Genomic DNA, 14,623 nt, shown 5'->3' with positions numbered 1-14,623 from the left:
TGGAACGTATATATCAAGAGCTTCAATTTGGACACAAATAGGACCCAATTTGCATTTGAAACGAGTGAGTTATGGCCAATTGATGTTGACACAAGAATGTTGACTCTAAGATGCACTAAATTTTGATTGACTCTCATTGACTCACGATTGATCAAGACTCGGGAAACCTGTTTTATGTAAAACTTTTTCCAATTAGGTTTTGGTGTTTTATTTTAAACCCTACATAAGTCTAGGATATAGTCCTTATAAACACAATTTTTGGGAGGCTTTAAGAGGCAGAAACCTTGGGCTATGCAGAGAGAAAAGCCAAGCCCCATATTGTGTACTCATGAGTTTGAAAGTTATATTCCTAGATAGTAGCGGTTTTAGGAATTTTTTTTAAGGTGGTTACTAAGAAATTTAAATTATACAAAATCTAATAAAAAGACAATAATTCGAATATTTGCTTCAATTGCAAGTCGAGTAACTAAGGAGAGCAAAATTGTTGTGACTACAAAACTAAAAAAAGTATAACTGTCGTCACTATCAAGAAAAACTTATAAGCAAAATATTTTTCTTGGTACCACTTTTTAAGGGAAAATGAAATTAGAGATTATTTTTATTGAATAGGTTGAATGAGCTACAAATTTGAATGATTGGCAATTTTTATCTTTCTGTTTTATAATAGGCTTGTTGTTGAATAATTTGTTCACTTGTTGTTTGGTCTTGTTTTGTTTGGTCTATGTTTGTTTTTATTTGGGCTAATATTCATTACTGTTATTTAAGCATTTTTTAAAGGGATTAAGGATTATGTTTAGAGATATAATTAATTTTAGAGTAATGCTATGTCCACAGCATTTTTACAATAAATCTTATGCAAAAATATATTATTGATGGGTAAAAACATAATATTAATATTGGGCTCAAATTCAGTAACAGCTTACCATGTTAGATTTGTTGTGAGATTATTGTAAAAATGTTGTGAATGCAACATTACTCTTATTTTGGTTAAATCCAAAATTTTTTAATTCTCAAATTAGGGTGTTCAACATTTTTATTAGGGTGCTCATAATAGGTTAGTTTAGCATATAATTTTTTGGGTTGGTGTATATATACATTTTTGTTAAAGCAGGTTGGTCCTGTGACCACCTTGGCTTGCATGTGGAGCTGTCACTGCTCATCATGCATATTGATTGGTTAAGAAGTTGACTCCATAGATTTTTTGTGTCACTGTGGTATAGCAAATCTTTAAGAGATTCTTGGAGTCAATAAGCGGTTTTAGTCATGAACAGGAGTGTGTCATTCGCGAAGACATCCATCTATTAGAGCATCTCCAATGGTGTAGCTAAATGCATAAAAATCTCTATAATAAAGAGTGGCACCATAAAAATAGTCTCCAATGGACTCTCTATACCCAGAAATTTTTTTGGCTCATGAACAGTAGCTCATCAAGTCTGATGGGCTACTGTTCATTCTTCAAATGTTTTTTTTTAATAATTTTTTTATTTTTTTATTTTTTATTATAATAATCAGGTATTGAATAAAAAAATGTTGGAAGATGTATAGTTTTTTAAAAAAGAATAAATAATGAATGAAAAAAATGATATTTAAATGAGATAGAGAATTTGTTGGAAAGTGTATTAAAAAAAGTGGATAGTTAAAAGGTAAAAGTCACTGTTTATTCTCCAAACAATACAAAAATCTGCTAAAGATGCTCTTAAAGAGTTTAGACATTTTGACATTCTAGAAGTTAGGTATAAAGGTTATATATTTTATTATATTATAAAACTTCTCTAATTCTAGTGGATTGTCTTGATAAAATATGTTACCCTTGTATTGATTTATCCTTTCAACTTTTGCTCCATGTATATATATATATATATATATTCATTTATGTTACTTTATTATTATTACTTTATATATGTGATCGTTTTTTTGGATACAAGATAAAATTTCTACTTTAGCCTAATCTAAATGTATATGTGTGTGAAACTCCCTCCTAGAGACTTGAACCTCGGCCCTTGCCCTCCACATCCCACAAGCACTTATACTTGTGGAGTGACCATCACACTAAGGGTGTGTGGTGATTACATATGTGATCGTTAGAGTAATGTTAGAAATACAAATTTTTTTACAAAAAATTTTACAAGTTGCTGATGTGGTAAGTGGTTATTGGTAAATGAAAAAAATAATGTTAATGGTAGGTCTAGATAAAAACCAATGAGAAATTGGTCACATCAACAGTTTGTAAAAATATTGTAAAATAGTTTGTAACTATAGCATTACTTGTGAATATCGTTAATCCTTATTATTAATTAACACATGCTAATTAATATTACACAATTGGTTAATTTAGAAAGTTACTTAATTTCGCTATAAAATCAACTATGGGGTTAAGGCATTCCTTTCGTTTTAGTTGATTTATTTATGTAGAACTTTTTCAAGCCTATTTTTTTTCTAGATACATTTATATTTTAACTGATTTTTAGCAAATAAGAAAATAATTTCTTAACAAAAAAGTTACATATCCAAACGCACACTAGCTTCGAACTCTTTACGCTTATAACATGCTCTCCATACATTCAGCCAGAAAAAGAAAATAAAAAAATTACAACAACATGCTCTCCATACATGAAACAAAGATAAGAGTCGCATGTATGGTTTTTAGTAACAAACTAGACCTACTCTCCAACATTAACGAGAGAGAGAGAGATAGAAAGACGCACTGTTTTTTTTGGAAGCTAGATTTATTGTTGATGATAAGCTTGATCAGCTCAACAATTGAAAATACATAGTAAAGCTGGTTGATGGGGGTGCTTCTAGTTGTAGCTAGGTAGAAGTCTGATTCATAACAGGGTACTTCTTAGCATTCTTGACTATTTTTGTCAGAGCCGCTTGTCCAAGATCAAGCCCACAGATATCAGCAAGTTGTACTAGATAGAGCAAAACATCCGAGAGTTCCTCTTCTAGATGCTCCTTATCATCAGAACTCCAGTTGGGTAGTCCTCTTGCAACTTCTCCCTTCCATTGGAATATCTCAGATAGCTCTCCCACCTCTCCCACCTGCACAAACCAATCCAAATATTTCATCAAAATGAAAGCAAGAAAAAAGGGTAAAAATTGTTTGAAATCGTCACACACTGAAGGTGTGAAATGACTATGATAATAGGGTTAAACTTGTTGCATACAAACTGTTTTACATAGTTTTATACACACATCTGAAAAAGTAATTGAAATCGTGATAATAGTTTGTGTGTAATAAGGGCTTACTAGTGCTAGAAGGAGATTTCTAGGACTGTGATATTGAACCCATCCTCTTACTTCAGCAAACTCAGCAAGCCTATCTCTAATTTCTTGAAGAGAAACATCCTTTGTTGTCTTTGATGAACAGCCGTAAGTGTTCTCCATCTCTCCTATAGATTCTCTTCTCTATGCTTCATCTGAGCTCATGCATTTCCAAGTCACTCCAAATTTATAGAAGAAAAAGAGAGAGAGAGAGAGAGAGAGAGAGAGAGAGAGATTTTGATTGGCTCTTTCATTTTCTTGGCCATTTTTTTTTCTTAAAGTTCTATGATTCTATCTCCTAACTAAAATGCATTGTTGGGTATAGTGGAGAAGCACTTGAGTGTTTCCTGATCAGAACAAGAAATTGATCATGTGAGGCATGCAAAAGATGTCTTTTATCTTTCCATTTTGTGACTTGAAATCACTAAACACTGGTTAACCCCACTTGCAAATTCTTTTGTTGGAATATAGGTAGTAGCTACTAGCTAGGCCCCAATCCTTTACTGGAATGAGGAATCTAGATTTTTCATCCTCAGCAATTTGGATTCGTCTTCATCCAATTTGAAGAATGATAAAATCTAGAAAAGTATATATATATGATAGAGTTGATTTAGAACCATGCCAGATTTCCTTTTGTTTGCTTATAGATTTGATATAAAAATGGACAAACATACACAATCCGATAAGCATGACTGAATGTATGGCCAAATTTTGCGATTCCAACGTGGATTATCTGCAACAATATGTAGTGTACACATGTGATCAAATCTACGAGCTAGGAAACATATATATAACAGCACTCATGTCCTTGACACACACAGCGTGTATTGTCACGTTTAACAAACAGTAAGCATATATACTTCATATATTTTTCTGAGAAAACGTGTATGATATTTCTCTCTCTCTCTTACGCACATATACGTACACATAACATAACAAATTTTGGAGGATAACTTTTACTCTTCCTTCTTGGTGCTTAAATGTCCAAGGAGATCAATGAAAGGAACAAAAAGTTAAAATTTTTAGTGAAATTTGAGGATGAAAGGTTTGATTAGACTTCAGTTATATATACGCAATAGATTATTTGAGATTAGTCAATTAAGCAATTATGTATTCAATAAATCATAGGTTAATTACCACAAGCATGCAAGTCACCATATATAAAGCAACATACAACAAAGCACATAACACAGGATATAGTGATGAAGTGAAAAACACAAGGAAAAGAGATATCCATTACAAGGAAAACCTTCCCCAACAAACAATCCACTATAATCAATAGAAGTTTACAATTTAGAGTAAAAACCTTTACCTAAATTCCACCCCATAGATGAACTTATTATAGAAACTTTCTAATTCAAAACCTTTGAACATTTTGTTAGAAAAAATATTATGGAGTGAATAAGAAATTAACTTCTAATGTGTCCACTTGAACATGATATTAAAGTAGTGAAAATCCTTGAATCCAACATAGGAAATGATAGAGTATATGAGTTTATGTTCTCATTAGTTTGACATTGGGTTGGGCTTTAGGCATGTGTAGATTGGGCCCTTTTGATCAAATAAAAATAATATTTATTATTTTATTTTTTGAGTTAGTAAATCTGTATAAAGTAGTTATTTTTGAACAGTGTGTCTGTTCATTAACGTATATATTTATAGCCATTCATTAAAAAAAAAGATATGACCTTCTATTCAAACTATTCAAATTATTTGTTTTTTTGAAAGGAATCAATAGAAGAAAATATTTGAATCCGATTAGATTTGATTTAAATGTATTTGTCTAAGAATGAAAGGAACTATTCCGATTTCATCGAAGTTGAAGAATCAAAGAATTTATCTTACCGATTAGGCTAATTATAGAAGCTTTAATTGATATGACCCAAAGGTTAAAAAGACTCGAATAATCATTCTATGATGAAAATAGAATAACTATTTGTTTTGTGTTGTGTGCATTACATAGTGGGTATAAACTATACAATCAAATAGAAAAATTCCTGGGATGATTCATGAATTTGAAATAGATCCATGGGAGTAAGGAGTTATTATTGAAAGATCTAAAATTGGAAATAAATCTTATAAATTTTATGAATATGAAATCATGCTTTAAAAAAGAAAATGTAATCATGATCTAAAAGAAACGTATCCATTAGAAACATAGTTAAAAAAAAAATGGATCGATTGATTCATTCTAATTCATTGATTAAATCTTCTGGTATAAATATTGTAATGTAATAAAAAATAAATATTGGAAAAAGACGTGACTTTGCAAAAATAAATAGATATACATATAGTCAAAGAGAGAGAAAGAGACAATTTAGTTCGCAGAACACGGACCTTGTAGTGTTACTTTTCCATACTGTAAATCATTTTATCTTGAGAGACAGACGTCTGTGAGTCTCTAAGTACCACATATTATGTAAGTGGCGAAATATGTTTAAGGAAATTGTGAATGCTAGACTTGATCTGTATCATTCATCCTTCACACATTTGGTTTGTGAGTTTGTAATTATTTTGTAGATTTCTTCTTATATATACAATATCTATTTATTGTTTTTGCTTATCACACCTATTTGTATTATTGCTTATAATTAAATCTGTATGTTGTTCATATTTGCTTAATCACAAAAGTAAATTGTTGAAATATATCTGCTTGCTCACTCCCAAGTGTAGGAGATCGTAGCAATATAATTCTCGGAGTACCGAGATCAAATCACAAGGAGCGGGGTAAATTCAAAGACAATGTAATTAAACAACACTTTTGGTGAAGATGAAAAATAATTTTTTCTTGGTGATTGTTAACAATTAAATAACGATTGGTTTAAATAGATACTTTAAATAATAGGGCATCGGGGTATTTCCCTATATCGATATGAAATTCTTTGTGATCTAAGAAAATATATATATTTCATAATTGATTGTTCTTAGACAATGAAAAACCTATGATTCGATTGAACTGAGACAATTCAAGAATGCATGATAACTTAGATTAATAATGCAGTTAGAATAGTTTTCAGAAAAACTCATTTACTTTAAAACTTGATTTGTATTTGAAACTATTAGAAATCCATCTAAACAATAAGAAAAACATGATTGAACTTATTGAAAGCATGGAAGAACTAATATATCAAAAGAAATCTAATTGAACAATCAAATATGTTGTTGTCTAAAATTTTAGAAAGAATTACATTGAATATTAATACCGTATAGAAGAAACATAACCTCTAGCCCTAACTAAGAGTTTAGGCTGCCATTAAAGAAAAGAAAATACAAGTTTTTCTCCGCAAAATTCATTCTCCACAGCCTCCCTTCAAAAACCCTAACGTCAAAAGTGTACAAAGAAAATAAAACTTTTACTATTTAATTTTTGTCCAGATTTTCAGCAGCAACTTATGAGTTAATTTTGGCTTTCAAAAATTGTGAATATTGAAAAACTCAAAACTGGAAAGTTGTAGATATTTAAGTCACGGTTCTAGTCCATCTAGCATTGAGTCAATTGGATTTTTGAGGAGAGAGATATGCTCAAAATACTGATCAGTGCTCAAATCTGATTTTTCATTTTCAGATTATGCTTCTTTGATTTCTTTCCTTATTTGAAACTTCCAAACATGGTAAACGGCCCAAGCACTCCAGTTGCACCTTCTTAGACATTTAATCATGGTCCTTTAGCCCCTCTTTACTTCTCGGCCTCCATTCTCTCACAAACTCTTATATGCTCATTTTTTCACATCATTTTCTGAAAGTAGAAAATTACACACAATGAATGACATCTTATTTAAAAAATTATGTAAAGATAAATAATAGGGACTAATGCAAATCATAGCTTAATTACACAAATTAATCATAGTAATAAGGAGGTAACGCCAACATAAATATATAACAAATATATATATATATATATATATATATTTTTAAGTCGTTATCAATATCCAACACATTTTAATTATCTGCATGTTCCACATATGACTCACTTGCGCTTCATGACTGGAACCTCTAGTCAACTCTAAGAAACTCTTGAAGATTTGAACTACATGGCAGTAACACTGGGATAGCTTTGTAGCTTCAACCTTGATCATCAACTCCAAGAATATCGTTTTCATATCTACTTCTTGAATCCAATATGATGGTGAACAATATAGAATTAGGGTTTTGGACTTTTGATCTATGGCCAAGTGCTATCCCTCTCTCTGTCTTAGTGAACCTTAGCGAGCCTTTACATAGTCTAGCAATTTTTCCCAGCATTTTTTTCCTAGCGTTTTTACAAACCGCCGTAATAGATAAGCCTATACCAGTGCTTTTTGTCAGCGCTTTACAAAGCGTTGCCATAGGAGGCCTATAGCGGCGTTTTTCAAAAACGCTGGTATAGGAAGCCCAAAAGCGCTGGGATAGGGTTACTGATTTCCATTATGGAGAATGAGAAAGACCTGTCCCAGCGCTTATAAAAGCGTTGGGACAGGTCTTTCTCATTCCCTCTTGAAAACGACCTATCCCAGCGCTTTTAAAAGCGCTGGGACAGGTCTCTCCATTTCCGTAAAAGCGCTGGGATAGGTCTCTCCATTTCCGTATGGAGAATGAGCTGTCCCAACGCTTTTAAAAGCGTTGGGACAGGTCTTTCTCATTCCCTTATAAGAATGAGCTGTCCCAGCGCTTTTAGCGCTGGGACAGGTCTCTCCATTTCCGTATGGAGAATGAGCTGTCCCAGCGCTTTTAAAATTGTTGGGACAGGTCTCTCCATTCCCTTATGAAAAGAGGCCTGTCCCAGCGCTTCTAAAAGCGCTGGGACAGGCCTCTCCAAAACACTGGGATAGGTCCCTCGTACCATTTAAAAATTTTCAGACTTCCCACTTATTTTTTTCACCTTCCCACAACTTTGGCCTCTCGTTTTTGGTCTCCCTCTTCTTTGCTTCAGATGTTTTCCTCTCACCCACATTTTCTCTCCCTCTCCCTCTCCCTCTCCCTCTCTCTCTTCCTTAACCCATTTCCCCTCCTCCTCTCTTCTTCTTTGCTCAAAACCCACCATTTTTTTTCCAAAATTTCAAACACAAAAATATTACCCAAAACCACAAACCCTACCCAAAGCAAGGTAAGTCTCTCTAGCTCTCATTTCTATTTTGTAGCAATATTTGTATATATATTTTTTTGTTAAATTTCTGGTTTTTTATTTTTGATTTTGGTTGAAGTTTGGTTTGGGTTATGTGTATATTTTTGTGTAACTGTTGGTTGATTGTATGGGTTTTGGTTTTGGTTAAAGTTTAGTTCATTTTGTGGCTTTTCATTTTTGATTTTGGTTAAAGTTTGCTTTATTTTGGAGGAAATGTAGGTGGCAGTAGTGCTAACAAAAATTTTCTCTAAGGTTTACATCAGAAATCGTTAATCTGCCTCTGTACAAAGCAAGGTAAGTCTCTCTAGCTCTCATTTCTATTTTGTAGCAATATTTGTATATATATTTGTTGTTAAATTTCTGGTTTTTTATTTTTGATTTTGGTTGAAGTTTGGTTTGGGTTATGTGTATATTTTTGTGTAACTGTTGGTTGATTGTATGGGTTTTAATTTTGGTTTTGGTTAAAGTTTAGTTCATTTTGTGGCTTTTTATTTTTGATTTTGGTTAAAGTTTGCTTTATTTTGGAGGAACTGTAGGTGGCAATAGTGCTAACAAAAATTTTCTCTAAGGTTTACATTAGAAATCGTTAATCTGCCTCTGTACAAAGCAAGGTAAGTCTCTCTAGCTCTCATTTCTATTTTGTAGCAATATTTGTATATATATTTGTTGTTAAATTTCTGGTTTTTTATTTTTGATTTTGGTTGAAGTTTGGTTTGGATTATGTGTATATTTTTGTGTAACTATTGGTTGATTGTGTGGGTTTTAGTTTTGGTTTTGGTTAAAGTTTAGTTCATTTTGTGGCTTTTTATTTTTTATTTTGGTTAAAGTTTGCTCTATTTTGGAGGAACTGTAGGTGGCAGTAGTGCTAACAAAAATTTTCTCTAAGGTTTACATCAAAAATCGTTAATATGCCTCTGTACATTTTTTTTTTTTTTTAATTTCGATTCTCTGATATAAGGAAATTGGTATAACTTAAAATATTTCATCTATCTGATTATTACACTTAAAATCATTACCCTGTTGCTTGAAATCGTGTAGTTGGTAGTCATTTTCCCTTGCAAATATTGTCTTGATGGTGGCTTTGGTTGCTTGGCTCTACCTTGCAGATCTATTTGAGCCTTGTTTAGGGGCATTATGAGGCAATATGACAGCTGCAAATGCACTGGTGGAAACATATTATCTCTATTTAACTTATTATCCTCATTGTTTGTTAACCATCCTTTGTGTGATTATTGTTATTAATCCTCGAAAAACATATTTAATCTGGACTGGTTGATACTATGTTATAAGACTGCTATGTTAATCATTAGGAGATAGATTGTTGCATAATTTTCTGCAAATAATTTTAATTTTGAGATTGCTTTATACTGAAACACAGGGCAGGCTTTTATTTCTTACTTGGCAACTGTAGTTTATATTTGCTATGTTGTATTGTAGGCTATTTCTGTGGCTGAAAGAGTTGCTGATGAGTGTTGTGAACCTTCACCAGGTTAGGATGGTTCTTTGGTTGGTTATCAAGTCCGTCTTGATAGTGCAAGGTGTTTATATGCCTGCTCCACTAATTGTTTTTCAATGGTGCTTATAATATCAGAGGCATCATCTTATATTGCTTTGACTGCATTTTGTTGTTATTTTCTCAGTATTCTATAGTTTGACACAATCCATTTCACTTATCTTAAATCTTTTTCAAAGACATACAGTTTTGGAGTTCAGTTGTGATTTCAAATCCTGCCTTATGTGTCTTTCTTTTTGGGTTTTTCTTTTGTTAGTAATCTGATGTTGACGTGTTTGGTTGAGATGTTCTTTATAGTATATAGAATCAAGTGTTTGATGTTTTGTTTGGTGTGGGTATATAAACTAGCAGAGAGAGTTACTGATCACCATCAGTATACTTAGGACTAAACTGAAGTAGTAATCATGTTAGCAGTGCCAATTAAAATGTACCTTTCACGTATATATATATATATATATATATGTCAACTGTATCACTTATATTTGCTTTAATTTTGTGATCTCAGGAGTGAAAAAACAAAGCTTCTTTTTTGTACCACGGGCATTCTTCTTAGAAAATTTGCCGTATGCCCTTCTGTCTGATTGGGTGATATTACTGAATCTATTGTAATCTCTTTGGTACTCATGCTGATTTTTGATTTCATATCAGATCTAAATTTTGATTGTCAAGTTGTTACCTATCCAAAAAAAATAAAATTATTGTTATGTTGTGGTGGTGGTTGTTTTGGTTCTAGTACTATAATTTTTCATGTCTATAAATTGTGTAGATGCTTGAAATGCTTTACTTCACGAACTCTTACCGATCTATTAATGGCAACCTAGCTATTTTAAATTATCATTCTTTTTTCTGACGTATTTCTCTCTCTCTCTTCCCCCCCCCCCCCCCCCCAAAATTTTAGTGGATAAATCACAAGTCACTAATCTTTCTCTTTGCCATTCGCTTTTCTTGCTGCAGCCTTAAAAATCTAGTATGCTTAAGGGGTATTGAATATCATTCAAAGTGGAGTGAACATAACATTTATTTAAGATACTTCTTTGATTAAGATAAAAAGAAAAGCATATACTTGAAATGCCACTCCACTTTTTTTTTTTTTTAATGATTAAATGTCATTTAGAATATACTATTTTCTTTCATTTTAATTAAAGGATTATCCTAAATTAATTAATTGGTATAAGACTTAGTTTAGTTAAGTTGGTTGTGTTTCATACATTACCTTTAATGATACATAATAATTATTTCACCAAATTGTTTCAAATTAATGAATTTCTTGTGATTACAGCCATTATTAGTATAGTTTAAAGCAGTCTTTAGAAGTGACTGCAGTCACTTCTAAAGACTATAGAAAAGTGGTCTATCATATTGAGAAATAAATAGGCAAAAAATATCAATAAATCTTAGAGCAAATTACATTTTAAACCCTATACTTCAGAGGTGGTTCAAATTAAGGGGTGAAATTTTTTAGCATGTGTGTTTGTGTGTTGTGGCCTTATCTTGTCTTTTGGATTCATAATGAGCTGTTGAGGGTTCAGGCTAAAGCTTCCCTTTCCCACAATGATTTAAATTTTGTTTTTATGTTTTTTAATTTGTTAAAATTGATATGCTATTCTCTTAAGATATAGATAAAGATTTAGAAAGAGAACTTGTAACCTACTGGTTGTTGAATAGAATAAATCATGACAGTATGAGTATCAGATTACTAGCTAGTTCTTATTGACAATTTATTTTTACCTCTAATACATACATATATTTGATTAACTCTGCAGACTGACATTACAGCCATAGATAAAACAGTAACGGTTGTGTTGGATATTGAGAGTCTTGCACAATCCTCAGATAGAGGTTCGGGGAGCCCAAAAGTGACTGTGAGTAGCAAATCCCCTACATTGAAATCTTCACTACTCAACTTGCATGAACTATAATTCAACAACTACTCTCTCACCTCTATTGTTTTAATCACATACCTTGTGCTTTAAGATTGGTTAAATTATTTAACCAAAAAGAAGAAGATTGGTTTAATTACAAACCTTTTTTTTTAATCCATATGCTATTAACAATAATTAATAGAGGTGTGTCACATAAATGCCATGTGACTTATAAAAGTTATAAACCAATAATGGCCAGCATAATACGTCTTGAATAAAGTTTAGCACTCTTGTACTATCATCATTGTGTTATTTTAGTTTAATTTTTTTTTATAATGACAATACTTGATCCATTATATTTTCCAATTAGGAATTGCTGAAGCTTATAGTTTAAATTATTTAGAATTTATGAATGAACGCTTATACTATATGTGTTCAAAATTTCAAATTACTATATGTGTTCAAAATTTTAAATTAACTATCTCTTGAAGAATATTATTGGACTTCTTCTATTTCTATGATATTATTGGAATTATATTCACTTAAGTATTTAAAATCATTTGAACTAAACAAAACATTAAACTGTTTACTATTAAACCTAGGACTCTTTAGTCTTTGCTTATAAGTTAGACACAGAAGTCTCATATAATGGTTTTTGTGTTATGAAATTGTATGATAAATTTCCCTTCTTCCATCACAAAATTTTGGAAAGCTTGAACTACAATTTAATTAAGGTGAAAATACATAAGTGAGTTTTTGTTTATCCACATTTGTTTTTAGGATTCCCTATGAGTTTGGATTATTGGAATGACATGTGTTCATCTTAGCATCAATTATTTGATAATTATGAATTTGTGTGTTTGAAGTTCTATTAATTGTGTGTGACATATAGAAACTTTACCCTAGGTTGGGTAGGTTTTTTAATAAATTACAATTTATTTCTCTCTGTTTCTTAAAATTAGTGATTTGCTTTTATTTCTCTGTTGAAATTATAGAGATTATTGGTGTTTGCTTTGTTTTGCACGTTCTGTTTCATGCCCAAAACCATGTTGTGCCTTATGGAATGTTGGAAAGGGGTGGGTTGGAAAAGGAAAGGGTAGCTTTGTTGCACAATTGTCCCACTGTGTTTGATGTGGTGCATTTGGAATGAGGGAAGTACACATGAAGTGATTTGAAGAGATGTTTAAAAATTTTAGGGGATATTGGATACTATATGTTTAAATATGCTACCATTATTTAGGTTTGAATGCATGTAGTGGAAGCATGAGAACTAAGTTTATATTGAAAGTAAGCTCATTAATACATAAAATGATCTTGCACATTGTGCAGGTTAAAAGCTAGTTGGATTAATTTACGTCATTTAAGTTATCATAGTAGTGAGCAATGGTCATTTCTCTTTTGCAGGAGTGGCAGCTTGTTTGAAGTTTACATTCTTCTTTCCATGGGCAAACACTGGGATTGCTAAAGGGTGAGTAAGATCTACTTCTTAATTCCCTTAAATTGTAAAATAATGTGGTGGGTTGTTGTTTAGGAGCAAGCAGGTGGCTTGCATGGAGAGAAAAGGTGGAATATATTGGGAGTGTTGTTTGTTTTGTGAATGTTAACATATTGTTGTTCAATTTGTTGTCAATTTCTTGTATTTTGTCTAAGTAAATACATATAGTATGCTGTGGTGGGTGGTTGTTGGAGAGAAAAGGTGGAGTATTTTCTATTAGGAGTATTGTTTGTTTTGTGACTTATATTTTTGAATCTCAATGTGCAATGGTGAAATTGTAATGTAGGTGCGCCTCATAACATCCTAGACACTTGGGATGTTTGATTTTGTGTATATATAACATTCTAGACATTTGGGATGTAATTATAGATATGGTGTAATTAAATATATTTAGTTTCTTGGTTTAATGTATTATTGTATTTGCTATTGGAAAATATGAATTGTGGTTCATTACCGTTGCTATAAAATAGGTATTGGAAAATATGTATTGTAGGTACATTACAGGTGCTCAAAAAATATAATTTAAAAAAAAAAAAAAAAGACCTATCCCAGCGCTTTGAAAACCGCTAGAATAGGGTTTGGAATTTTTTTTTTTTTTTTTAAAAATAACCTATCCCAGTGCTTTTGAGAGCGCTGGAATAGGTACTGCCTATGCCAGCGCTTTTGAAAGCGCTGGTATAGGCCTTTTAAATTTTATTCATCCATGGCCTATACCAGAGCTTTTAGAAGCGCTGGCATAGGTACAACCTATGCCGGCGCTTTCAAAAGCGCTGGCACAAGTAGTAAAAACGCTGGTATAGGTTATATTCACATTTTCATAAAGGCTGTCCCAACACAAGTAAAAACGCTGGAATAGGGTTTGAAAGCGCTGGGACCTATCCCCACACTCAAAAGCCAGCGGTTTGAAGCGCCGAGAAAAAAAACGCCGGGATAGGAATTTTGACCCTATCCCAGCGCTTTTTAGGGCTATCCCAGCGGTTTTGAAAACGCTGGGATAGCCCCATTTTTTTGTAGTGCAAGTAAGGCACATAAAATACATCATTAGCCAACTTAATTAATAGGCCTTTTTATAATAAGTTTCCACGATTGATTGAGAGGTATGTTAGGAATGCAAAAACTAATTCCTTTTCCTTGAGCTGATTTTGGATCTTTATTTTGGAATTGAAAATGTATATGACAATTTATCAAAACTTACAATCTATCATGGTTTGCTAACACTTAACTTATTGAACCTCACAAACTTTCCTTTTGGCAGTCCATGACAAAACCCAAAACTTTCCTTTTGACAGTCCATGACAAAACCCAATACAAGTATAAAATCCCAATTACAAACAATGTTGTAGCATTTTGTTGCATCCCTAGATGAAATACACTTGTTCTTATCAAGC

General features: G+C 32.1%; 1 protein-coding gene and 1 long non-coding RNA gene across 2 annotated transcripts; one reads left to right on the top strand and one right to left on the bottom strand.

Moving 5' to 3' along the window:
- Nucleotides 1-2,499: 2,499 nt before the first annotated feature.
- On the bottom strand, nt 2,500-3,442 carry LOC115965604 (dCTP pyrophosphatase 1-like). Its single transcript, XM_031084866.1, has 2 exons — nt 3,250-3,442; nt 2,500-3,042 (listed from the first exon to the last, which is right to left on the bottom strand). The coding sequence occupies exons 1-2, from the start codon at nt 3,385-3,387 to the stop codon at nt 2,809-2,811; spliced, it is 372 nt and encodes a 123-aa protein (XP_030940726.1). The 5' UTR covers nt 3,388-3,442; the 3' UTR covers nt 2,500-2,808.
- Nucleotides 3,443-9,298: 5,856 nt separating this feature from the next.
- Nucleotides 9,299-13,494, top strand: LOC115962430. Its single transcript, XR_004085428.1, has 3 exons — nt 9,299-9,854; nt 11,695-11,740; nt 13,145-13,494. It is a non-coding gene; the product is annotated as an uncharacterized LOC115962430 (long non-coding RNA).
- The last annotated feature ends 1,129 nt before the right edge of the window (nt 13,495-14,623 follow it).

This window comes from Quercus lobata, chromosome 10 (assembly GCF_001633185.2).
Source record: "Quercus lobata isolate SW786 chromosome 10, ValleyOak3.0 Primary Assembly, whole genome shotgun sequence".
In the NCBI taxonomy this organism is placed as follows: domain Eukaryota; kingdom Viridiplantae; phylum Streptophyta; class Magnoliopsida; order Fagales; family Fagaceae; genus Quercus; species Quercus lobata.
This window is presented reverse-complemented; position numbering and strand designations above follow the sequence as displayed.